This window comes from Megalobrama amblycephala, linkage group LG2 (genome assembly GCF_018812025.1).
Source record: "Megalobrama amblycephala isolate DHTTF-2021 linkage group LG2, ASM1881202v1, whole genome shotgun sequence".
Taxonomy (NCBI): Eukaryota; Metazoa; Chordata; class Actinopteri; order Cypriniformes; family Xenocyprididae; genus Megalobrama; species Megalobrama amblycephala.
Window position 1 is genome coordinate 30,854,007 of NC_063045.1, and position 26,815 is coordinate 30,880,821.

The following is a 26,815-nucleotide window of genomic DNA, read 5'->3' on the forward strand; positions in this document are numbered from 1 at the left end:
AGCTTAAATCTTACTGGTCTGTGTTTTTGTTGAAACCAAAATTTTGCGAGGAGGTCTATATCAATATAGTTTCACCTCAGTTTGAGTTTTAAAAACTTTGCAGTGTAAATTAAGAAGAAGAGCGAGTGAAAACGTGCGCTTTGAATCTGGTCACCTGCTGTCTTTGCCGTTAGGGATGGCCGAGTACCGCTCTGTACTGGATCGCTCGCACACGTATGTATTTCTCCTGGTCATTCCACCAGCGCTATTCTGTTCACACCGGCACAAACACAAATTAATCATAGACTGAGAATGTGTGGACTATTGTTAGTCATATGTAATTGAATCCCACAGCAGCGGCGCATGATGTGGTTCCCGTGACCTCTCACCCCTGAAGCTGTGGACGACTTCCTGCGTTCCTGGGCCACTAGAGGAGAGGTGGCCATGTCTCCTTTAGAGCTGGAGGAGGGCAGCTTACGGGACGCATCCCATTCCTCCTTCTTCTCTCCCTCCACGCTGTTGGCCTGAGAGCGTTTGGTGTAAGACACGGTCGGAGGTATGGACGGGGCAACTGCAAAACAATCAGACTTGTATTCAGAACATTTACATCCATGCATTATTTTGAAATGAAAATATGTCAGCTCAAAATCAAATGAGAAATAGACCATTATCATTAAATTTCAGTTCTTTTCAAATATGGAAACTTTTATAAAATCAACTCTAATGTTTTTATATAACATTTTTCACAATAATATATATTAATGTTTATAATATCTTAGTATCTTCATGCCTTATAGTTACATAAAGCTAGGCGAGAATATAGTTTACAGTTTGTGACGATACAAGCATTTAAGCAGTTGAGATTTGCTAGATATACTATATAGTATATATCGCCCTATGCTAGTATACAGTATGTATGCGGATAAAATTGGACATACTACAATACTGTATACTTATATATACACGTATACAACTTTATATAAAAAGCTGTGTGATAATATAGTTAGTTACATTTTGCGAGTAAATAAATCAAGCAGTTTTGCTATAAGATTTGCTATACAATACAGTGTTGATGGTAACATTACAAGTAATGTGAGCCAAGTAATCAGATTACTTTTAAGTAACTAGCAAAGTAACGCCTACTTTTAAATTTACAACACAATATCTGAGTTACTTTTTCAAATAAGTAACGCAAGTTACTTTATTTTCCCATTTATTGACTGACTTTGCATTTCCTTCAGCCTGAGGCTTATTCATTTCACTTTTGGGGTGAAAGAGAAACTTTTGTTTTATTTGTTAATAATAAACAAACAAGCAAGCTCAGCACAAATTAAGAAAAGTAATGAAAAAGTAACTTTATGCATTACTTTCTACAAAAAGTAACTAAGTAATGCAATATTGTAACACATTACTTTTATAAGTAACTTTCCCCAACACTGATACTGTATATATCGATTTACGAGAGTTTACTGTATGTATGCGCCAGAGGTCACGTTATACTTTCGCACTGTCCGTCATTTTGATGAACAGGATTGTAAAAATCCTGTCATAATCAATTATTACCCGTCATTTAAATTTTAATAGGCCTATTTTAATGATGATAATAGCTTCTGTTTTCATCCACATTTTCATTTTTATTCACGAACTTACAGGATAAGCAAATAGGCCTAGGCTAAGCATTTATTTATATTATGAAAAGAAAGTTGAACAAAGACTGTGCGTCACTTTTCAGTTTTTATCTTGAACAGTTGTCACAGATCGTGAGTGAACGTGATCATCCCTTCCTCTTTACTACTTTACAGAATGAAATAAACATGAGTGAACATCAGACAAATATGTTGAAAGATACAGTACCTTACCGAAATCTGTATCATGTCTTAATCAGTTCAATCAGTGTTGCAAATAATGTCACGAAAATCCATTCGTTGACCATGAACTTGATAGTCAGCAAGAAAAATAACTCTAGAAAGGAGTATTTTGCTAAATATATGCACTGTATTACTTTTTTTTCTTTTTACTGTTCTTTAATATTTAATATATGTTTGAATGAATCCATCAAGTTTTTATGACAGCCACCATTTAAAACAAAAAGAACTGGATTAGAAACTTAATTATGTAAGTATAAGTATTATAATAACTAAACTTTATTATTATAAAAAACAAATCAAACGCATCGTTTTCATTTTATTTTGGAGACTGAACTCGCGCTCTGCTGCCACACTGGAGCGCACTCACCACCAACTGGACAGGGATGGGAATTACAGTTACAAGTTACATCAGCCTCAGTGTAATCTGGCAGAATGACGGACGGCCTTCAGATTTTTCCGTCACTGCTAAAAAAAAAATCTGTCAATGACGGAAAATTTTCAATTAACGTGACCTCTGATATGCGCATAATGTTGGATTATAATATATATACAACTTTATATAGAGAACTGTGCAATAATAAAGTTTACATTTTGCAACGATATAAACAATCATGCAGCTGAGATTTGCTATATAGTTTATAAACCTTTTACATGAGTATACTGTATGTATGCAGCTAAAGTAGTATATATTCTATATATACAACTTTCAATATCTCACTGGACGATATTATAAGCTTACATTTTGAGACAATATAAACAATCATGCAGCCGAGATTTGCTATATAGTACATATCGCTTAATGCGAGTGTACTGTATCTAACCGGGTAAGGTTGTATAATTAGTTAATTTGTGAAGTAATAGAGGTTGATTTTCATTTTAACAGACAGATTTAACCCTTTTAATGCCTTTTATGTATAGATTTTACTGTTTTACATTTTTCCTGAAGTTCCTATTTTAAAAACTATGAAAATCCATAATAAAAATATTAATTACTATATGTTTAAAACTATGCATGCCACTTTCTTTATGTAGACTTCACATCTAAATAGAGCTAACAACTGTTTCTGAATTTAGTTTTATTTATACATCAGCAAATTAATTATTAGATAACTGATAACTCAATTTTTTGAGCTAAATCATTTTTCATTCAGAATTCATCTGAAATGTTGATGTTATACTGCGCAGTCTGAGTGTGTGATCACGTGTTGTACCGTGGTCGCTGAATCGTCGCTGTTTCTGCGTGGCAGAGATACTGCGCTGGACTTTGGAGTGTGCGGGTGACTGCGTAGAGCTGTTGTTCAGGTCGCTGCTGGGTCGTGACCTTTGACACAGGTTTGTGGTGGACAGTGAATCGCTCCCTTCAAACTGCAATGAGCAAACAGAAATTTACAGGATCAGGGTTATTATAGTTATTTTATTACTATATTTGTAACTAAAACTACTTCAAAATAACAATAAAAATTAAAGCTGCAAGCAGCGATGAAAGGGCCCTCGCACCCGGCCTCACCGCCACCCGTTGGCCTTAGGAAAACAGAGAACAGTGGTCGACATGCATGTAAGCGAATGAATACAGGAGAATTATGCCATTAAGTCATTTCGAATTGCCACACTTCCTGCTGCCAACAGGTGGCGCTTTGACCATAACCAAATATTGCGATATAGATGTATTCAGACCCGGACTGTTATCAAACACGTGAATTTTGGAGCAGATCGGACATTATATGCCTGAGTTACAACAACTTCCTGTTTCATGGCGTTAATCGCATACATTAGCACTTAGCCAAGTGTTGCATGATTTAACGTGTTTCTAGTATGTTTGGTACTTTGTGGCATATTGAAATGTGGTTCAGGGAGGGAATTACAGTGTAAAGCATGCCATTTCCTGTTGCCAGCAGGTGGCGCTATGACTAACTGAATATTGGCATATAGATATGTTCAGGCCAGGACTCTTATCACACATGTGAAGTTTGGAGCAGATCAGACATTGTATGCCTGAGTTACAACGGCTTCCTTTTTCATGGCGGAACAACAGACTTTGTCGGTCACCACAGACACGTCCTTCAACGAAAACTCAAGATCTTTGCAATTTAACGTCACAAAGGCCTTTAGATTAGACTGACAAAAAATGACATTGATCTGATTAAATCTCTAGGAGGAGTTAATCACAGTGTAAAACATGTCATTTCCTGTTGCCCCCAGGTGGCGCTATGACTGTAACTGAATATTGTCATACAGATGTCTTCAGGTCAGGACTCTAATAAAACATGTGAAGTTTGGGGCAGATCAGACATTGTATGCCCGAGTTACAACAACTTCCTGTTTCATGGCGAAACATCGAACTTTGCCAGGCCGCCACGGACACGCCTTTTAGCAAAAACTCTAGATCTTCGCAATTTAACGTCTCAAAGGCCTTTAGATTAGACTGACCAAATATGATGTAGATCTGATTAAAGCTCTAGGAGGAGTTCATTAAAGTACAACGCCTGGAAAAGGCAAACTGCCCAAATTTTGCAAAGAAAATTCAAAATATCTCACTTCTAGTTGGTTTTCAGATTTCACTCCAAGAGACTTTTTTGTAGGTATTGGGCTGTTAGATGCGTGTACCAAATTTCATACCTGTACGTGAAACGTAGTGTCAGGGGCACTTCGTTTAAATTTTTTAGGTGGCGCTATGGAGCCATTTTGCCACACTTAATTCTGAAACCCATATCAGACGTAAATTTTCACCACTTCTGACGTATCTGCAAAGTTTCATGAGTTTTCGAGTATGTTTTTTCGGCCCTCAAAAAAGTGATTCACCTTACATGGCGAAACATCAGACTTTGTCGGTCACCACAGACACGCCCTTCAAAGAAAACTCAAGATCTTTGCGATTTAACATCTCAAAGGCCTTTAGATTAGACTGACCATATATGATGTTGATCTGGTTCAATCTCTATGTGGAGTTAATCACAGTGTAAAACATGTCATTTCCTGTTGCCCCCAGGTGGCGCTATGACTGTTACTGAATATTGTCATATAGATGTCTTCAGGTCAGGACTCTAATAAAACATGTGAAGTTTGGGGCAGATCAGACATTGTATGCCCGAGTTACAACAACTTCCAGTTTCATGACGAAACATCGAACTTTGCCAGGCCGCCACGAACACGCCCTTCAGCGAAAACTCTAGATCTTCGCAATTTAACGTCACAAAGGCCTTTAGATTAGACTGACCAAATATGATGTTGATCTGATTAAAGCTCTAGGAGGAGTTCATTAAAGTACAACATCTGGAAATGGCAAAAACTGCACAAATTTTGCAAAGAAAATTCAAAATATCTCACTTCCTGTTGGGTTTACAAACTTTGCACCCCAGGGGCTTTTTTGTAGGTATTGGGCTGTTACATCTGTCTACCGAATTTCATAACTGTACGTGAAACGTAGCACGAAGGGCGCTTAATTGAAATTTTGTAGGTGGCGCTATCGAGCCATTTTGCCACACCTAATTCTGAAACCCATATCAGATGTAAATTTTCACCACTTCTGAGGCGTGTGCAAAGTTTCATGAGATTTTGAGAACGTTTAGGCCCTCAAAAATGTGATTCATTTTGGAGAAGAAGAAAATTTTGGCTGAGCAATTCCAATAGGGTCCTCACACCATCAGTGCTCGGGCCCTAACTATAATAGTATCTTAATGATACTAAAATCACACTGCACAGGATATATGAAGTGGATCAGTCATTATGACTGATGTTATCATAGTTCATGACACTTGTGACTTGCCTCTGGAGGTTTCCTGCCCAACAGAAGATAAGTGGCCATGACCTCATCATACTTCTGCCCTACTAATGCCTCTGTGATTTCATCTTTAGGGAAACCCATAGTGATCATCAGTTCTGAAAAAGGGAGAAAAAAGATGTGATGATCCAACAGAATTTCTTTGTTATTCTTAATGCATCAAGGGAAATGTTTTTCTTGCACACGCGCACATGCTTTTTGCCATGTAGTGTATGATGACCCAGACAAGTTCTGACCATTATGAAAACAAATGCATGAGTAGGAAATAAGGAGAGAGAGACAGGGAAGATACAGACCTATCCGTTTGGTGTCACTGAAGTCTGGCTCAGGTTCTGTATACGGCTTTAGTTCCTCTTCCTCATGACCTACATTTATCCAGCGGTCCTTCATGATTTGCTGTGTGAGAATGGCAGACGTTAAACTACACATTCTGTTCTGCTAAAAGAACAGCAGACAGCCTTTACCAAAACATATACAAAAAGGCAAAAATGAGAAAGGCAGGTTTTGCGATTAATGTTGTAACTGTAAAACTAGTCGCAATGAGCAAATGATCAAAAATGAGTTATTGTTATTTCCACATTCTCTATTAAAAACATTCAAAATGATGTATGATTTGTTCGAATAGTCGATAGTCAAAAGTTGATAGACTTAACGTTCACTTAAAACATAACAGATAATGTTTGCGTGAATACTCATCCAGACAGATTTTTTTTTAAATACTGTAACTCTGTGTAAATGTGTGTACAGGGATCGCAACGTCTTTGTGCGTGCACTTTGGATCTGTCAGTCCGCATTTTGTTTACATCCGCATAAATTTAAAAATCACATTTCATTGGTTCAGACTCATGCCATCGAATTCGCTATGAATATTCACAAAGTGGAATTCTGTGCTTTAAAAAAATACCAAACTTGTGCTGAGGGAAGCACCAGTTGTACAGAAGCGAGAAGAGAAAAACTACATTTTTCATAGACAAAGGAAAGGTACTCCTCTCAGAAAACAAACAAATAAAGACTTTTAGATGTTTGATTGCTATCTGAAGCCTTTGGATTGCTAGATGAGGGCTTGATGAACTCATTTTTGTGAAAACCTCAAATTTGTCTAAAATTGACATTTTTCACTTGTTTTGCCTGTAGCTCGAAATTAGCCTGTGTGCATTCCAACTCATTTTGACAGCACGGGTCACATATATATAGGTAACACTGGGCTTTTACTAAGAACCCAAGAAATTAAGTCATAAGTATTGCAATTTTACTACTGTAAAGTAAAATAATTAATATACCTATTATGAAACATACATTTGTTTTATTTTACAGTATAGTTGTACTAGTATAGTAATGTATTTTTAATAATAATAATAATAATAATAAAAATGATGATGCATTTATTATTATTTACCACTCAGTACTACCTGGCCTGAGGAATCTCAGAGAGAAAAGTTTCAGTTGATGAGAAAATACTTTTACTATGGTCAGAAGTAAGATACTGTTCAATTTTTTTATTATTATTATTATTATTATTATTAATTTTCTTTATGTTGTGACAATGTTTCCCTGTTTTACAGAAAATTTTATTGGATATACATTTTTTCAAGATATTGTTACAAATTGTAGTTTCCAGTATGCTGTAAGCATGTAATATATGCTGCTGCTGAACAAATAGGCGTACATGATATCCTCTGTAGTAGATTTAGACAGGTGGAGCTGGGGGAGGTGGAAGGTCACAAGAAATTCTGCTGCAGGAACGGCTTACACAAACACTGGACCAGAATATTTAAATATTGAGCAAGAAAGCTCACAAACTGAAGATACAACAGGGGGGCCAATCTGCTTGCGCCATTTGGTTAACGATGCCATTGATAGCAGATTCATACAGAAGACTGATCAGTTTACACTATCTAGAGTAACTGAACTTCAGGTCATTTCTAGACAAGCACAATTTGTGACATGCCAGGTTTAATGGTTACAAGTGTGAATGAGATTTGAGAGCTACAAGACAAATCACATGACTTCATAAGACTTGGAATATAGCGTACGGTACAGGTCTTATGAACTACTTTTATGGTGCTTTTTGTCCTTTTTTGGGTTTACAGTTGCCCTCTTCACAGTATGCTTTCGTGTATAGAAAAGAGCAGTGAGAAAAGTCTGTTAAACATCTTTTGTGTTCCACAGAAGAAAAAAAATATGTTTTTTCTTTCAAAAACTCAGATGGGTGTGTGAAGTGTGTAGAGCAGTCTCACCTCTAGACTTCCACGTTTGCCTGGATTAAGCACCAACAGTTTCTTCAGAAGATTTTCACAGTCTGTGGACATGTAGAATGGTATACGATACTTCCCTCGCAAAACTCTCTCTCGCAGCTCCTGTGTGGACCAACATTCAGAGTAAGACAACGAACAGTGTGCTTGTAGGGAACAGGCCTTAAAGGTGCTCCAAGCGATGTCACGCGTTTTTAGGCCAAAAAATTTTTTGTCACATACAGCAAACATCTCCTCACTATCCGCTAGCTGCCTGTCCCCTGAACACACTGTAAAAAAAACGCGATCTCTGTAGTCGCCACAAGCTCCGAAAACGGCAATAAAAACAAACTGGTGCAGCCTGGACTACGAATCATAATAAACATGCTCCAGCCAATAACCGACAAGAATGATTTTAAATGCGCGTTCATGACTGTTTCAGGAAGCACGGACGGGAGGGGGAGGAGGAGGAGGAGGGAGGGTCTAGCTAGCCTCTGTTTTGTTTGACAACACTTCGAACGTCAACAGGAAGTTACTCCGCTCAGGATCGCTTAGAGCACCTTTAAGTGATCTTGAATGTAACAGGAAATGACCTTCAAATTCTGTCCGTCAAAGGGAAGTGACCCGCTGACAAGCGTGTAGAGAATCACCCCCAGACTCCAGACGTCCACCTCTGGCCCATCATACTTCTTTCCCTGGAAGAGCTCTGGAGCCGCGTACGGCGGACTGCCACAGAACGTGTCCAACTTACTCCCGATGGTGAACTCATTACTGAAGCCGAAGTCAGCAATCTTTATATTCATGTCCGCATCTAGCAGCAAGTTCTCAGCCTTTCAAAGAGAGACACAAAGCGGTCAGCATTGTTTACGAATATTAGAAATCAATGAAACACAAATCATTAAAAGTGACCAGATCTACACCACAGGCTTAAACGGTGTATGTGTGACCTCCTTGAGCGAGTCTCACCTTGAGATCCCTGTGGACTATTCTCTTCTGATGGCAGTATTGCACTGCAGACACAATCTGTACTCACACACACACAAAGTCACATTAGCATGCCAATTAATGCGTCATTCCACAAGCCAGGCTTTTTTTATCTGCAAATTAAAGCTGAGAAAGTCTCCAAATTGTACATATGCGCTAGACAGACATGCCATTTTCACACCTGTAGATCGTTTGCTTAGTTCCGAAAAAGGAATTCAAATTGTTATAATGTTGAAATTTCTTCTTGGTTCGGTTCGCTTTCACAATGCAACATTTCTAAATAGACCAAAATACAAGTAACGTGAGAGTTAACTGTCCTCTCATTGGCCAGAGTTCACCATCCATCAGGATGGATAGACAATAGCTCCATGGGTTTATTGTGGCTTTTTGAGATACAGCCTGGTTTGTTGGTCAGTTGGGTCGGATTGCTTTCTAACCACAAGCAAGCCACAAGTTCATACATGCCTAAACGAACCGAACTAAGGGAGAAAATGCGTCAGGTTCTGAAACAAACACTCCAAACGAGCCAGGTGTGAAAATGCCATAACTGTAGTATGTCACTGTAGTTGAAAGAGAAATATAGAGAGATGGATAGAGAGAGAAAGAGAGAGAGAGAGAGACTGGGGTCTTATATTCTCACTAATCACCTCCTGCAGTGAAATGTGCTGCAGCATAAAAAGCAGTGACTGCAGCCCTGGGCTTTTATTTGCCTTCATTAGCAGAGCACGACTGAAAATGGCCAATTAATTATTGCACGGCAGCAGGGGGTTCAATTACACTCACCCTGAAGTTGAAATGTCTGTTCATTTACAGTTATCACATGAACAGCTAATCAGAGGGAAACCTGACAAACGCTTTACTGACGCCGTCACCACTAGAGGGTGTGAATGAGTTCAGTGAGTACATCTAAACCGTATTAACATTTATCAACATTGATTACAGGTCATAAAATGGGGAAGATGCTTATTTCCTTTTTAAAGGTTCCATTAATGTTAAATAATATATCTGATATTCTATAAATGTTTTTTTTTATTTTTTTTAATAGATGTTTTAGGAATCCTCTTTTCAACCAAATAGCCTTCGTCAGTTAGAGTCAAAATGCAATAAATAATGTTAAAATAAGTGTATTTCGTTTAATTAATTTTATGAAACTAATACAATACATATTAATGAACAGCAATATTTACCCACATATATTTGTACAAAAATATCATAAAGTAGGTCAAATTAATATGTAGGGACTTTGGTGAACATTTAATTCAATAAAACACTGATTCACTGAAACCAATATTTTAAAAGAATTCAAGAATAATAAAAGTTAAAATCAGAGATGTGTTAAATAACACTCTTGTATTCGTGAGTAGTCTTTACGAAACTGCCAAAAAAATATTTATTAAGATTTTCTTGATAATTTGAATTTTATTTTATCAAAATAATATTGAATATACCTCAAATAGTTCTCTACAAGTAACTATTTTTACTTTTTTTTTTTTTTTGGTTGCTAGTAACTATTTTGATAGTAAGCAATATCCCCTCAAACTGTAACTAGATTAGATACTAGTACTTATTCATTATATATTAGTACCTATTCCATTACTGACTTTTATAGTAACTATAGTTACATGTAATTAAGTATATTTTATTTCTTTATTATATTTTTATGCAAATCAAAAAATGTAAATTTAATATTTATTTTTACCATTTTAAGGTAGCATGCCAGACCTACTACAAATCCCTTGTCACTGTAAGAAAAGATGATAAAAACTTTAAAATAAAATTGACATATCAGTAAAGTTTGTACATACAAATATTTACAGAATTAAGAAATTCTGTTTTTTGAACAAACATACCTTGTAATTGTAATATTTTATATTGATGGTTTTATCACTGATAAGACAGAGACAGAGGAGAGACAGACAGAGACGGAGATGTGTGTCTCACCTGCCGAAACTTTGCTCTGGCCTCCTTTTCCTTCATCCTCCCATGAGCAACTAAGTAGTCAAACACTTCACCTGACATAAACAGAGACATTCAGAGACGTGTGTGACATGATGAGCGCTAAGAGTCATATTAAATATGTATTTCACCTGTCCATCAAACTCACCTCCACTCGCATACTCCATTATTAAATAAAGTGTCTTCTCTGTTTCAATGACTTCAAATAACTTAACTGAAAGAGAGACAGATATAGAGAGTGATTAAATAGATAAAATTAAATTAAATATTTTAGGCCGAATAAACTAATGACTATCTACTATCTAGTTCTTAAGACACAGGCTTCACATAGAGGCTAAGTTTACGCAACTAGCCATTGATCTTTGCTTGAATTCTCTCAGGAACTCATCTATGACATGGAGAAACAACACGCCAGGGATGCTTGTTATGGAGATATGCTAAAATACATGCAAGACGTCACACAGTTTCTTTCCATTTCATAGTGATGCTTCACGGTATGTGAAGAGCTTCAATAATTCAATCAAGCCTCTGTGGACAGACTCTAATAGCGTCTGACTGCTTCCTGCATGCAGTCCTTAACATGCATTTTGTGTGTGTGTGTGTGTATTAGGAAAGTGGCAGGGATAGGTGGGTAATCACCGCTTTTAGTTTGATTAATCTAAAATCCAGCTCAGTCTCGGCCAATCAGAAGCCAGCACTGACACGCATGCGGTCCCAGCAGGAGAACAGCTGAAACAGCCAGTCATGGTGATCAATACAGAAGTGAAAACGGAGTCTTGTGATGTTAAGAGAGGCAAAAAAGAGCTGAGTTGGTCAGACATGTGCCGCGTAGAGCAAATCGTGCTAAAGCAGCTTGTCTGAATGACTCTCCCATGATTCCCTTCCATTAGGAATATAAATAATCAAGTTAACATCAGAAAAGAGAAAGAAAGTGCTATGTCATGGAAGAAACTGGGCTGTGAATTAAAGCAAGACGGAGATGAAGGAAGACATTTCTGGTTAGTAGGTCTTTGCAGCCCTGGTGCTTAAATGATCTTGATCAGGTGTTATGAAAGTCATTTTAGGGCCTCACGCCAGTGTTGATATTGTTAAGGAAAATAAAATGAATCCATATCAATCAAACTCTAAGTCTTCTAAAGAGACATGATCGCTTTATATGATGAACCAATGAGTTATGTTTTCATGTGTCAAGCGAAAATGCTTGAGCTTCTGTTTACCATATTTGATGTGCTCTATGTATGAAAGAATAAAATGAATAAAATAAAATGAATAAAAGCCTAACTTACATCTGTTCATCATATAAAGCGACTGTCTCTCTTCAGAAGATTTAGATTAGGGCTGCACGATATATCGCATGAGATTGCAATATCGCGTTCATATCGCAGATGAATCACCTTCGATAATGAACGCGATATTGCGTAGCTTGTCAGTGATCTACGGCTCTGTCTATTAAATGCCGCTCCATTTGAAAGCAGGTGATGGCGATTTAGCGGTAATCAGGGAACCGGCTTTACTGATGAAATGCGCGTGACAATCTCATGCGATATATCGTGCAGCCCTAATTTAGATTAAACTGCTCGATTCATATGAATTCATTTTACGATCTCTTTATGAATGTTTTGAACCGCCAGAGTTTTGGGAGAACGGACTTTCAATGGAGGGACAGAAATCCGCCAGATTTCACTAAAATATCTTCATTTGTGTTTCGAAGACGAACTGAAGTGATATGGGTTTGGAACGACATGAGGGTGAGTAACTGATGACAGAATTGATATTTTTAGGTGAACTATCCCTTTAAATTTTCAAAAGTCACAGTTGTCAAATTATGACTGAAATTATAACCTGATTTTGATCCAAGAAACGTAAGAGAATTTCACATACAAAAAAAGTACAGAATATCTTCTAGTGATCTTTAATTTAAGGTGAATATCAAAATAATGTCTTACCTATATTAGGATGATTTAAGACCTTCATAATCCTCACTTCACGAAAGAGCTGTGGGTACAAATAGAGACAGAAACATTAGAGGAAACATTTTATATTTATCATTCAGTTTTACATGCATATTCTGCAGTTTAACTTTGAAATTTTCATTTTTGGCCATGGTACAATATCATGTTTTCCAATAAATAATACCTGAACTTCAGCATTAATAACTAATTTTTTTGTACCATCAGTCGCGCACACACTCAAGCTTCGAGGATCTCCCTGTTTTTGGCTCACGTTGAGTCAGACATGAACAATTTGGTGAATTGTTAAATGGAGAATCGCTCTGACCGGATCACAGAATCAGTAAGTTGCAATCGAATCAGTCCATTTTGCAACCGGTTAATTAAAAAAAAAAATTCTGCTTGTTTATGAATCGTGTCTCAAAGTGTGGGAGTTGATTTCTTTGTTTCGAAATTAAAAGGAGCAATATGTTTTTATGAAATGTAGTGGAGTAAAAAGTATATTGTGCTTTGGAATGAAGTGAAGTGAAAGTTTTACCAAATAAAAATCCTCTGATAACATAGTAAAGTACTTCCTTATTTTCCACCATTGCAAAAACAGCCAACACGACAAAAACTTTCTTAAAACTAGGGGTTTTAAAGTGAAATTTTGTTCTTTTTAAGACCCGCACAAATACAATCGTATAATGGCAATTAAACCATAAAATGACTATAAAAAACATATTTGGACTAAAACTATGTTTTATAAGATGATAAACCTCATATCTCAGGCTTTAAACAATTTTTTTAAGGAAAGAGATGCGTCAAAATTGATTACATTTATATTTATTTAAAAATATATGATTATTTTTTACTCCATGTTTTTACATTCAAACATGCAGCGCTCACATTTATTTCATTAAACCATAGTGTAATCATCATGATTCCTGTTTTTCCATCCCCAAATTTAAGAACTCTTACACCATTTAAGATATTTAAAGGTGCTAAAGGGGATGTTTTGTTTTATACATTTTTGCAATATTACTTGAAACTGTCTTTACTAACTGATAAAAGACTATTTATTAGGTGCACTGAAAGTAATAATATTAATATACACAAGGGCGTAGATTTGGTTTCATCATTGGGGGGGTTGAACGTATGCTGCCTGTTTTTTATTAAAAATTAATAATCTGTTTTATGTGTAGCGTTACTGGATAATCTATCTATCTATCTATCTATCTATCTATCTATCTATCATAACTTTATGAAATTTATGTATAATCATTCATCAAATTCTAACATAACTGAGTGATTCTAAAAAGAAAGAAATTATGTTAAATATTGAAACCGCCAGTAGGCGGCAGCGATTCGCTTTTTTATTGAGAGAGTCACTTAAATCGTTCATTCAGCCAATTCGTTCAAAAGTCAGATTAATTTAGGAAGAAAACAAACACCGATGTGAATACTTTTGTCATTGATCATTACAGACACCATTGAAAAATGAACTAACAAAACACACGGCTGTTTTGGTAACTGGTTACAGTTACACTGATAGTCATGGCTACATTGCAATGGATTAGCTAGCTAAAATATGAGTGTATTACACAACATTCTCATACCTCCTTCTCAGTACATGCTTTATTCTTTTTAATGGACCAGCGGTTTAATATAGTTGGCTGGGCAGCGGTTCTCTTCATTTTTGGTGATACCCGCGCTCTCTCATTCAAACAGTACAGCACTACTCGCGTTGTTTTGGTGAAAGAGCGACACGCATTGGTTGGGCGTTACCAATCGGTTCAATGGAGGGTGAGAATATTTTTGTCTAATTTATTATGACAAACTCATATTTGAATAGAAGCAAAATTATTGTTACAAAATAAATGAATTCTACATATTTTTCATTTGATCTACTGTGATTTTCATATTGAAATATTGGGGGGGTTGTAACTGAAGCATTTGAATATTGGGGGGGTTACCTCCCCCCCATCCCCCCCACAAACTACGCCCCTGAATATACATCATCTGTGCACGAGGTAGGGCCTTAAAAACATCAGCCAATCGTTTACGCGATCATCGCGTAAACGATTGGCCCTCTGGCTTGTCAATCACTGCCATGACGATCCATGTGAGAGACGCGTGGCTGCGCGCTCCAGTAACATTCCACACTCCACAGTCGCCACATGCAATGTTTTTGTCAGGAGACAGGAGTAACAACTGCAGACGTAATGAATCCACTAAGTGTGTGCGCGGCTTTAAGTCGCGCACACACTTAACGATTGTAAGGCCGATTATGAATGTAAATTGATACTTATGACTGATCGCGCTCAAACGCGTCCAGTCAGAGCCAGTTGCTTTCAGTCTGCGATTACAGTCGGTGTTCAAATTCCATGTGAAAGTATATAAATCTGCTTCAGGAGCAGGAAACAATCGCTGTATGTTGAGCACAGTCAGAATGTTTTAGCTAGTCGTTAAATGTGTGCCCGGCTTAATAACACAGCGAATGCCGGTGGTAAACACTCTCGTGCAAGAGTTTTGGGAGGCGTTCCCTCTAAATGAGCTGTGAAGGAGGGGGGTTGTTCTTACCCATGCGCTCATTTCAAAAACTCAGTCGACAAAAAGAACCTCTTTAGCACCTTTAAGACGTTTTATGGCCTTAAATTTGATAAAACTGATTTTAAGACTTTTTAAGTACCCCCGGAGGCCCTAAAAACAACAAGCAATAAAGTTGAAAAAGAAATAAAGTCGCATTTAAAGGTGCCAGGATGCTACAATGAATGAGCACTTCAGAGGAAGAACCGTCACTTCACCAAAGTTTGCAAGGTTCATGGTTCATGGCATTGATAAAAAAATATATTTGATTTAATTTTTTTAATTAAATCAAACACTCATGAGCACGTCTTCTTTCATGGAAATATCTGTTTTCATATTTACTCAGCTGTATATACAAAAAACAAACCGTGGTTGGTTGCTTTACATGTCAGTCAGAGTCTCTTCCTGTCTAAGTGGGCTGCTCTTGGCCAGAATAATCCAAAGCCAACAGTCAAAAGTCTAATAGTAAAATACAGGATGGATCCTAAACACTACTCCCCGTTTCTTCCCTCAGTGTCCCTTTATGCTTCTTTTCTCATTGTAAAAAGCTGCCGTACACACAAAAACACTCTTGAAGACAGGTGCTCTTTCAGGGGCTCCTCACAGATTCTCTTTATATAGTAAAAACAACAGGAGGCCATTTTCTGTGAATGAGTGCTGCATGAATGAACGAGCATGTCCAGCCCTGCAGCATGTCGTCAGATAGACAAAACTGTGCACGTGATCGGAATAGGACAGGAGATAGATGTGATGTGACGGATTAATCTGTGGAACAGTTCAACAAAATACAGACTAAAAATATTATAAAAACGTTCTATATATACACGATAGTGAATAATAATACAGTAAAAATGGGATTTTTGTGTCAGTGAAAGAAGATGCTTCAGAAAATGTTGCCTCGGAAAAGCAAAGTGAATATATGACCAATTTAATTTTTTTATATTTTGTATGAGGTTTGATTTTTTTCCAGCCATGTTACACTTTTAAAAACATTCTAAATAATTTTACTTGATTTTGTTATTTTTCTTGTAAGACATTCACAAATCAATACAATTAAGCAATGAAATTAAATTAAATAAGAAAAAAAATAAACACTATAAAAATCTAAATATGTAACAGGATTGCAAGTAACAGATTTTTATTATTATTATTATTAAGCTATTACTCCAAAGGACCTAATAAGTTTGGGACCAAATGTTTGAAGTCACTGAAATTTCTGTAATTTCTCATGATTATTTTTCTTACAATAACCTTGCTCACACATCACTCAAAAAAATGAACTTTCACTGTTGTTAGTTTAACTTAAACCATCCTTGTTCACATTACTTAAAGGTGCCCTAGAACTAGGGCTGGACGATTAATCGAAAAGTAATCGAAACCGAAATTCAGAACCTCTAACCGACGTAATTTTCCCATGTCGGTTATTTCGTTTTTTTAATCCTTCCCCTTTAAAAACATAGCACGACTCTGCCCCGTCCAGTCAGTGGCATAAAAGCAAAACACGGAGGTGAACGCTGGTTCAACACCTAGTGATGCCGCGTGAGCGGTGAGCCTTGCGTCTTCCCTAAACTTTGTCAGTTGTATTTATTTTATGGTTTGGACATTCAAGCGATTAGACGATCGGATGTGTATTATTATATCGAGCTACCGCGTTCGCACAGCTGCATTGTGGCATGAACATTCATACAAACAGTAGCTGCACAAAACGTGAAGATCGCGCGCACAGAGAGGAACGCAGATACTAGCTGTCAGCCCTGTCCTGTGATTTATCACTAAAGTAGCTTAGAAACTCAAAACTTATTAAAGCATTTATTTTTCTACTTTTGAAGGAACTATTAACAACCCACAGCTTCACAATTAATAGAGAGACAGTATGACTAATTCACACGCAATCGCTCTCACTGGTACTGTGCTATCTGATTTACAACGAGCAGATAGTGACTAATTGCTGATAGTGAGCTATGTCAGATCGCTCTTTCAATAGGAAAAAATATAATAATAGTCAAGCATATTTACAGTAGCCTAACCTTGTCAGTGAACTATGAGGGCAAAAAAAAAAACCCAGAAACAAAATAATCGTTCATTAATCGTAATCGAGGTAAAATGTTCAATTAATCGAGATTTTGATTTTAGGCCATAATCGTCCAGCCCTACCTTTTTCACAAAATGTAATATAAGTCTAAGGTGTCTCCTGAATGTGTCTGTCAAGTTTCAATTCAAAATAACCCATAGATTTTTTATTCAATTTTTTAACTGCCTATTTTGGGGCATAATTAGCAATGCGCCGTTTCTGTGCGTGTCCCCTTTAAATGCTCGCGCTCCCCACCCCCAAGCTCACAACTCTATAATACATTGCATAAACAAAGTTCACACAGATAATATAACCCTCAAAATTGATCTTTACAAAGTGTTCGTCATGCAGCATATCAGATCATGTGAGTATGGTATTTATTTGGATGTTTACATTTGATTCTGAATGAGTTTGATAGTGCTCCGTGGCTAAAGCTAACATTACACACTGTTGGAGAGATTTATAAAGAATGAAGTTGTGTTTATGCACTATACAGACTGCAAGTGTTTAATAATGAAAATAACGACAGTCTTGTCTCCATGAATACAGTAAGAAACGATGGTAACTTTAACCACATTTAACAGTACATTAGCAACTTGCTAACGAAACATTTAGAAAGACAATTTACAAATATCTCTAAAAATATTGTGATATCATGGATCATGTCAGTTATTATTGCTCCATCTGCCATTTTTCATTATTGTCCTTGCTTGCTTACCTAGTCTGATGATTCAGCTGTGCAGCTCCAGACGTTAATACTGGCTTGTGTAATGCCTTGAACATGGGCTGGCATATGCAAATATTGGGGGCGAACATATTAATGATCCCGACTGTTGCGTCACAGTCGGTGTTATGTTGAGATTCGCCTGTTCTTCAGAGGTCTTTTGCACAAATTAAATTTACATAAGAAGGAGGAAACAATGGAGTTTGAGACTCACTGTATGTCATTTCCATGTACAGAACTCTAATTATTTAACTATGCCGAGGTAAATTCAATTTTCAATTCGATGGCACCTTTAAAAAACTCATGTAACTACAATAACTTAATTTAACTGAGTTGTTTCTACTAAAAATGAGTATTGTCAGATTTACTTAAGTGTTTGTTCAGTCAACTTAACATTGCTGAGTGAAACGCACAAATTAATGTTGACATAACTAACTGGGCAGTGTATCCGTAGTTCCCAGCCTGCTTTGCAAGGGACTGCATTAGGAGAGTAAATTTTGGGATTACTGTGTTTTTCAGTAAAGGGAAAGATGTCATTAGTTTATGTTAGTGTTTAATGTTCAGTTATGCTGGACATTTAGAGGAGTTTCTGTAATGTTTTTGAATTTTGTAGTTACCATCATGCAGAAGAGTCGCGCCTGTGTTTAGGCTGTGAGCCTCATATACACGTTTATAGGATGGAATTCCTGCTCTCAATTCAATTGAGTTTGTTCAATTAACTATTTTTTGAGTGCATTTGTAGAGCAAATAGTTAATTTAATAAGGTAAATTGTCAATAAATATGTTCACCTTACATAATAAACATAACATTATTAAGTAAACTGCACATTTAAATATTATGTAATAGTGACAAATTCAAATATTTGTATTTACTTAAAGAAACTATTTTTATGAGTGCAGGGCTAAATGGATTTCTGAGGAATACATTCAATTTTTAATATAGCATTTTTGGTAATTAAAACAAGTAAAAGGTTCATTTTGTTCTACAATTTGTTGAAATTAAATTCATACTTTTTTAATTATGTTTGATAATATTTCTAAAGTACACAAGATTTGTGATTTTACTGCTTTTAAAAAATAAAAGAGACAACAATCCCTATTCATATAAAGTAAAACCCACTATGGTGAAAGTAGCTTTGTTTCCATCTAAAGTTGCGAATTTAGCTTGTGTCAAAATTGAAATATCTAATAAAGCAGCGTTCCATCTTATGTCTTCATGAGAACAAAATCGTCACTTCCTGGGACATTGGTGCAAAACGTCTGTAACAAAAATGGAAGTTGCTGCAATCAGGGAAGCCACTGTGGCTCTTTTTCCTCCATTATAGTTGCGTCTAAGAGCAGCAGACAAAGCGCAATAAACGCTGTCATGTTCTCTTGCATTCGGATGCTGGTGTTTGGGAATGCAATAGTGGGAAAAGCTTCTGGTATGAAACCAAATCAGGCTTTTCAGAACTACCAAACCAACATTTGAGAAGCTGTACAATGAAACTATTTCACTGGTTAGCCCAGTTATCCAATCACATCCTTTCTTAGGCAAAGTCACATGAGTTTTCTGTTGAGATCATAGTTTATGTGCATGTCTTCGTATTGGATAAAAAAATGTTTCCTCAGAAGTTTCTAATGCACATTTTTAGATTTTATGTGCACCTAAATGTGCATAAAAATAGGTGGATGGAAACTTAGCTAGTAATTAGCAAACTTCTGAAATCATCCAGCACTGGACTGACAATAACAGCCCTGAAAGAGCCAACAATACAGACCGATGGATCAATTGATCTCACCACAAAGCCATCCAGGAATGTCTTTGTTCTGTGGTGTGTCTCCTCAGGATCATGGCATTTTTTTGGATCACAAATAAATCTATTTGGGAATGTCACTCTAGAAAACATCTCTGTGTTACAGCAACATTTAGACTCAAATAACCCAGCAAATACTTTATCCTAAAGGTGTCATCGAACTAGGGCTGGGCGATATATCGCATGCGATTGTCACGCGCATTTCGTCAGTAAAGCCGGTTCCCCGATTGCCACTAAATCGCCATCACCTGCTTTCAAATGGAGCGGCATTTAATAGACAGAGCCGTAGATCACTGAAAAGTCACGCAATATTCAATATCGAAGGCGATTCATCTGCGATAATGAACGCGATATTGCGTGGCTTTTCAGTGATCTACGGCTCTGTCTATTAAATGCCGCTCCATTTGAAAGCAGGTGATGGTGATTTAGCGGTAATCAGGGAACCGGCTTTACTGACGAAATGCGCGTGACAATTGCATGCAATATATCGCCCAGCCCTACATCGAACGTTTTTTTACAAGATGTAATATAAATCTAAGGTGTCCCCTGAATGTGTCTGTGAAGTTTCAGCTCAAAATACCCCATAGATTTTTTTAAATTAATTTTTTTAACTGCCTATTTTGGGGCATCATTAACTATGCACCGATTCAGGGGCTGCTGGCCCTTTAAATCTCATGCTCCCTGCCCATCGAGCTCTCGACTATAATACAGTGCATTTACAAAGTTCACAAAGCTAATATAACCCTCAAATGGATCTTTACAAGATGTTCGTCATGTATGCTGCATGTATATATGCCTTTCATAATGTTGGGAACATGGGCTGGCATATGCAAATATTGGGGGCGTACACCCCGACTGTTACGTAACAGTCTGTGTTATGTTGAGATTCCCCTGTTCTTCGGAGGTCTTTTAAACAAATGAGATTTACATAAGAAGAAGGAAACAATAGAGTTTGAATCTCAGTGTATGTCTTTTCCATGTACTGAACTCTTGTTATTCAACTATGCCGAGGTAAATTCAATTTTTAATTCTAGGGCACCTTTAAATATAAATTCATTTAAAAGTCAACCTCTATAATAATTAAAATGTTTTGACAAGAGATATTTTTAATAATCTATTTGTCATTTTTCAATATGTACTATTTGCTTTCCAAATTCCGTGTTTTTTTAATTGAAAACTATTATAAATGTAAATAACTATTTTCTAACATAAAACTTTTGGACCTTTGCACAGCAGGAAGTCAAGAAAATGACCTTAAACCTTATTTTCTCAATTTTTACCTTAACTGTAATGTCAATTGCATTCATCAAGCTAAATTATCAATCCTATTCATCATTTGTATATTGATACATTTGTTTAAAAAATATAGATTAGTTTTTTCTTTCTTTCTTGATTGCTATAAAATAACAAATAATACAAATAAGGATTTCAAATTGTTCCCAGTCATTTCTAATTTATGGTAACAACTGGAAACTGTAATGTAAAACATTTAATGTAATTTTTAGATTATGACAATGAGCATTTTTGAAAGATTTGTTGAAAAAATAAAATAAAAATGTAATTTTTTTCAAGGCCTTTTGCAAACCATATTAATGGAAAGTGCCTCTGACTAATTTCCATAATGTGAATTGTATGCAAATACATAAACAAAAAATTTTCACAATCTTTCACAATATTTTTATTTTTTGTTTAAATATGGATTTTGATTATGGAAGCAATCATGTAATTAATAAAGCATTTAAAGTTAAATAATATAATGAGATTAATAAAACAAGCTAATTATTCTGATGAACCATATATCATGAAGTTTGTGAGAGATCTCATTAGCACAGCAGAAATGTGTCTGTTCATGTGACCTCTGATCTCTGTCTGTCACGATGAATGTGCTCTCCCTGTCCTTTGAAAAGTTGGAGGCAAAGGAGAAGAAGGGAAATTGAGTGGAAAAAAGAGAAAGCGTGATTCTTCTTGGCAGTCTGCTCTGGTAAATAATCAGCAGAGGAGCCCAAGCTTCTATTTTTACAATGATATTTCTAAAAACAGCCACAGCAACATTCCACTCTGACACTGACAAGTGTGTCATTTCCTGTAGTGGGTCCTACAATGAAATTAATGTTTTTGCATGCTGTTGTGCATCTCAATCCCCCTGATTTATACAGACGTCATCACAGCAGGGGGGACATGTTAGTTTTCTGTCACTCACAGAGATTGAACAAACTCGCTCATGACAAATTATGTTGTAAAGTGAGCATCGCTATGGTCTTAAAGTAAGTGCTCTGAAGGGCAAGGGGCATTATGGCAGAAACACTCTACTCTAATAATAAACCTAAAGGGAAATATTACACAACTATGATTTCTGTCATAATAGTCCAGCCCTAGATTAGTTTACACTAAAGATGCAGGGCACATTTACCGTTGTTCTGTGAATTTGTGGATGAAATTGAGTAACTTCAATAGGAATCCACACAATTGGGAATTTTTGCAAAAGATTTCCCCATGCAAATTTTCCATCGGGTTCGACTGGTCACACAAATTCGCTCAAAAAAGCAGCTTTAAGGACTCTTCTAAAGCATCAGACTCAGCCTACAAATGTTTCAAAATAGCGAATAAATGAGCATCAATTCAAGAAACCAGCAAACGTTGGATGAGAGAAGATGGGCACTCACTTTCATGAGAGTAAGATGACACAGAGGTTGGGGAAGGCTCTCGGACAAGCAGAACCAGCATGCCGATTACAGCTGTTATTTTCAATGTTGATTACTGGGTGAATAAAGCTACAGGAAGAGAATTCATTCTTGACCTCAGGTGTTTAACAATAAAAAAAAAAAAAAGTAACTGGATGAGCGCTGTTGGGGGAGGGGGTGAGACAACCGTATTTACAGACAAACTCTGACATTGTGTGTGTGTGTGTGTGTGTGTAAACCTCACCATGCGGTCATTAATCTTGCTGTCGAAACGTGAGGCAAGAGCGATCAGTGTAGGTTTCACTGTCCATCTGTTCAAGCAATGCTAATGCGCACATCAATCAAAAAAAGGAGAAACGGCCTCATTAAAATATTCAAATGAGATAATTAAATGTACAGAAATAAAACTTCACATACATTAATTTGGAAAACACTTTGATCCAAACCAATGTACAGTAGATTCATTTTATCAGTTAAATTAATGCGTTTTCTGTCAAGGTTTACCAGCTGAGCTACTGGAACATTAATAAAATGCAGTTTTCTAATGAAACCAAATAATTTAACAAGGTCTTAAAGCATTAAAAGCAAATTCCAAACATCATTCTGATGTCCTTGAAGGCCTTGGAGGAAGGAGAATCTATGCAGAGGGTTGCTCCGAATGAAAGTGATCAATACAATCCCTTCATGAACGGTCCTTCATCAGAGGATGTTAGTGAAGTGTACAGGCGAAGGTCACTTAACGGAAGTAATTTTGCCATTTGTGACCATCCGATCCTAGATCGTTGTCTCGTTTAAGACCACATCTCCGAAATCCTTAGGGACTTCATTTAAGACTCACATGGAATTTCAAAACCCTCAATTGCTCTTACTGAACAATGGAAGATGAGGGGAATTTTTAGGAAACAGATTAGTATTTTTGTTTTTCGCAAAGTATTATTTTCGCAAATCCATTAGGTCAACATTTTTGACTCCAAGTTGTTGAGAGTTTTTCCAGCTGATCATAATTTACTAAATAAGGATTAATGAGAAAGATTTAAAAACATATTTATTTTACTGGCGTTTTAACATTTTATTAATTTCCATGACTTTTCCAAGCTTAAAAATCACACTTTTAAAGTGGACCTATTATGTCCCTTTTACAAGATGTAATATAAGTCTCTGGTGTTCCCGGAATATGTCTGTGATGTTTCAGCTCAAAATATCCCAGATCATTTATTATATCTTGTCAAATATGCCCCTATTTAGGTGTGAGCAAAAACACGCCAATTTTGTGTGTGCCCCTTTAGATGCAAATAAGCTGCTGCTCCCAGCCCTCTTTCCAGAAAAGGGCGGAGCTTTAACAGCTCACGCTTCGGTTGCTCATCAACAACAAAGCAGGAGAATCTCACGCAGCCAAAATGATGATTGTCAGTAACAGTGTTCAGCCTTACATTGTTCAAACTGGAGTCAGACACTCAGGAAGATGTTGCAACTTATAGAATGCATCTGGACGTTTCTGAACGGTTAGTGAGTGTCGTAACTTTGCAGATGTTGTTTATGCTCTAACAGCAACATTACACACTAACTAAAGTTAAAAAAGAGAAATCATAATCAACCACCCCTTTAAAATTTCCTCATATATCCAGGACTTATCCAAGACTGTGGGAATTCTGGTTCTTCTTCTTCTTCTACAGTTGTTGAGGGGGTCAATAAAATAAAAAGTCTGTTGATTGTCTTAATTTATTTTAAATTAGTTCAAGATATATTAAGGCCCCCTTGTTTAGAACCACTGCTTCAGGTGCCACTATTGGCACAGAAATCCCACAGTGCAGCTTTAAAAGCTACAAACAAAATTGTATTGCTAATTCAAGCCTCAAGATTTTTACTCTTTTATTGTAGATAACTGTTATAAATGTGTAATTATAGTATGTTTCTGAAATAGCATGGTTCTGTGATAAAAGGGCAATCTCTTTGATATAACCCACTCAGATAGAAATGCATCAACGAAGAAAAGAAATCTATGCTTCACAAGCCATTTAATGCTGTCTTTCACATTAGTCCATTAAGTCAAGACTGGCTGCAAATAACACCTCTGAGTGAGCTGGCTATCATCATTTCATGACGGTTTTGGAAATCACCAGCTGAGATGTTTTGCAATGAGAGAAAGGACAGAAACATTCCATTTAAATGTTCAATGGACACTAATATTGATGATTTCTCTGCTGCAGACTCTCTATTATGAACTTGAAACATGATAGACCATTGTAATAACATGCTAACAATGGCAAGGAACATGTTAAAACATACTGGCAAAAAGATAAAACATGATAACAATGTGCTAACAATGCCTAGGATAGGCATTTCTTCCATGACAATTAAGTCTCAAAACACTGAGGTCTCACCTTTTGTAGACTTGTGGGATTCAGCTGTGTTTTATCGATGATCTTCACTGCTACCTGAAAGACAAATATTGTGTTACTGTGAAATGTTTATATTTATAGAAGATTCCTATATGATAACATATATATCTGAATATCTAAAAGCCATGTCATCATCCTTTCTCTGAGCATCAGAGCAAAACGGCTCCATATCTTACATAATTTGGAGTCTCTGTTGGCCCTGAAAGTGAGTTGTGACGTGCAGGCTGTTAAATAATGCATGTCGTTTCGAGCACTAGGTGAGTGTCCTTATTTTAGAACTCAAAAGAATCTCTTCAACTTCCCTGAATGAGGGAGAACTGAGGGCAGGTTTACAGTGGGTCAAAAGTTAAACAGGATAACTGTATAATGTGATTTGTTTTTGGAGTTATTTTTGTGAAATAATTGATACTTGTCTGCCTTGTATGGAAATTCACAGTCTGTTTCTTTCGCACCAATTTCCTCGTTCTTGACTGTACATCTGTTCATAGAGACTGTTGAGTTTCAATGCGTTTTTCTCCATATTGGTCTATTACAGAGGTGCCCTGATCAAACACACCAGTCTGTAATTACCAAGAGCTCCTAAAAATCTTGATTAGCTGTTCAGACATGTTTGACCAGGGTCGAAGCTGAACTATGCATTTTCCGCATTCCGCTCCGCACAGTCATGTCCGCACAGCTTTCAAAGTATACTCAAGGGCGGATTAGCGCGGAAGTATGAGTTCCGACACATGCACAGTACAATTGCTTGTGATACTCCGGCAACAACAAAACTGAAGAATCTCACGCAGCAAAAATGTCTGAAATCATCAGTAGCGGTGTTCAGCTGGTTTTCGAACTGGAGTCGTCACAATTGGAGAGAATCAGTAAAGGTTACAACTTTTAGAATGCAACAGGCCATTTATGAATGGTTAGTTGATGAATTTATGAACTTAGTTAACTTTATTCAACTTATTGTTGAATAAAGTTATATCAACTTATTGGAGTACACTTTATTCAACTTATTGATTAGCATGTTCCGTCATGATCATCTATAAATTGTTGTACAGCTGCTCATGTGGGATCTGTAGTAGGATGTTGGTGTTGAACTGACCCTCGTTTGCGAAGCATTCTGGTGTATAAAGATTTGCACAAACATATAAGACTTTACCTAATTTCTTCAGAACATTTCGTTCATAAATGAAATAATCCACTGTGTCCTCAGTGGCTCAGATGCCAGGAGTCTATGGAGACTATTATGTTTATTGGTACTAGTGTTGTCAAAAGTACCGACTTCGGTACCTATCGGTACTGAAATTTTAAAAATGTGACGCTTTGAGCGCTGTTGAGCGGATTCGTAAACATCTCTGATAGGCCATTGTGTTGACGCGCTCATCGGATATGCCTGTGATTGGCTACAATGATCAACGCGTGGGAGCATTTGAAAGCACCTTGAAGTGTTTGAATTTGAAAGCGTTTTGAAAGTGGGAGCGTGAGCGATTGAAAGCAGGTGTCTAACAGTGGACCGATCCGCGATAGACGCCTGCTTTCAAACGCTCCTGTGTGTATCTGTGTAAGCGCTTAGTGAAGAGATTAATTGATGACTATTTACAACGTTTTTACAGCGTTGATCATTGAAGCCTATCACAGACATATCCGATGAGCCGTGAAAACAACGGCCAATCAGAGATGTTTACGAATCCACTCAACAGCGCTCAAAGCGTCACATTTTTTAAATTTCAGTACCGACTAGGTCCCGAAGTCGGTACTTTTGACAACACTAATTGGTACATCTAGTCTGGCTATCACCAGACCAAGCTCAATTTAAAATTGAACATTGGTCTGGGGAGTTTGC

General features: G+C 36.7%; 1 protein-coding gene across 7 annotated transcripts in view; it reads right to left on the reverse strand.

The window, feature by feature from the left end:
* The window catches only part of mark1 (MAP/microtubule affinity-regulating kinase 1), a 63,981-nt gene that overhangs the window by 15,616 nt on the left and 21,550 nt on the right, over positions 1 to 26,815 (reverse strand). For 5 of the 7 annotated variants that reach the window (XM_048170050.1, XM_048170023.1, XM_048170015.1 and 2 more), the window contains exons 3-15: positions 24,967 to 25,020; positions 22,830 to 22,910; positions 12,743 to 12,791; positions 10,945 to 11,010; positions 10,782 to 10,852; positions 8,823 to 8,879; positions 8,450 to 8,686; positions 7,863 to 7,982; positions 5,922 to 6,021; positions 5,611 to 5,723; positions 3,059 to 3,212; positions 369 to 550; positions 155 to 249 (exon numbers count right to left, since the gene is read on the reverse strand). In XM_048170050.1, coding sequence (XP_048026007.1) covers positions 155 to 249; positions 369 to 550; positions 3,059 to 3,212; positions 5,611 to 5,723; positions 5,922 to 6,021; positions 7,863 to 7,982; positions 8,450 to 8,686; positions 8,823 to 8,879; positions 10,782 to 10,852; positions 10,945 to 11,010; positions 12,743 to 12,791; positions 22,830 to 22,910; positions 24,967 to 25,020 — 1,379 coding nt within the window. The remainder of the gene's footprint in view (positions 1 to 154; positions 250 to 368; positions 551 to 3,058; positions 3,213 to 5,610; positions 5,724 to 5,921; positions 6,022 to 7,862; positions 7,983 to 8,449; positions 8,687 to 8,822; positions 8,880 to 10,781; positions 10,853 to 10,944; positions 11,011 to 12,742; positions 12,792 to 22,829; positions 22,911 to 24,966; positions 25,021 to 26,815) is intronic. The other 2 variants (XM_048170043.1, XM_048170034.1) reach the window with 1 other exon arrangement.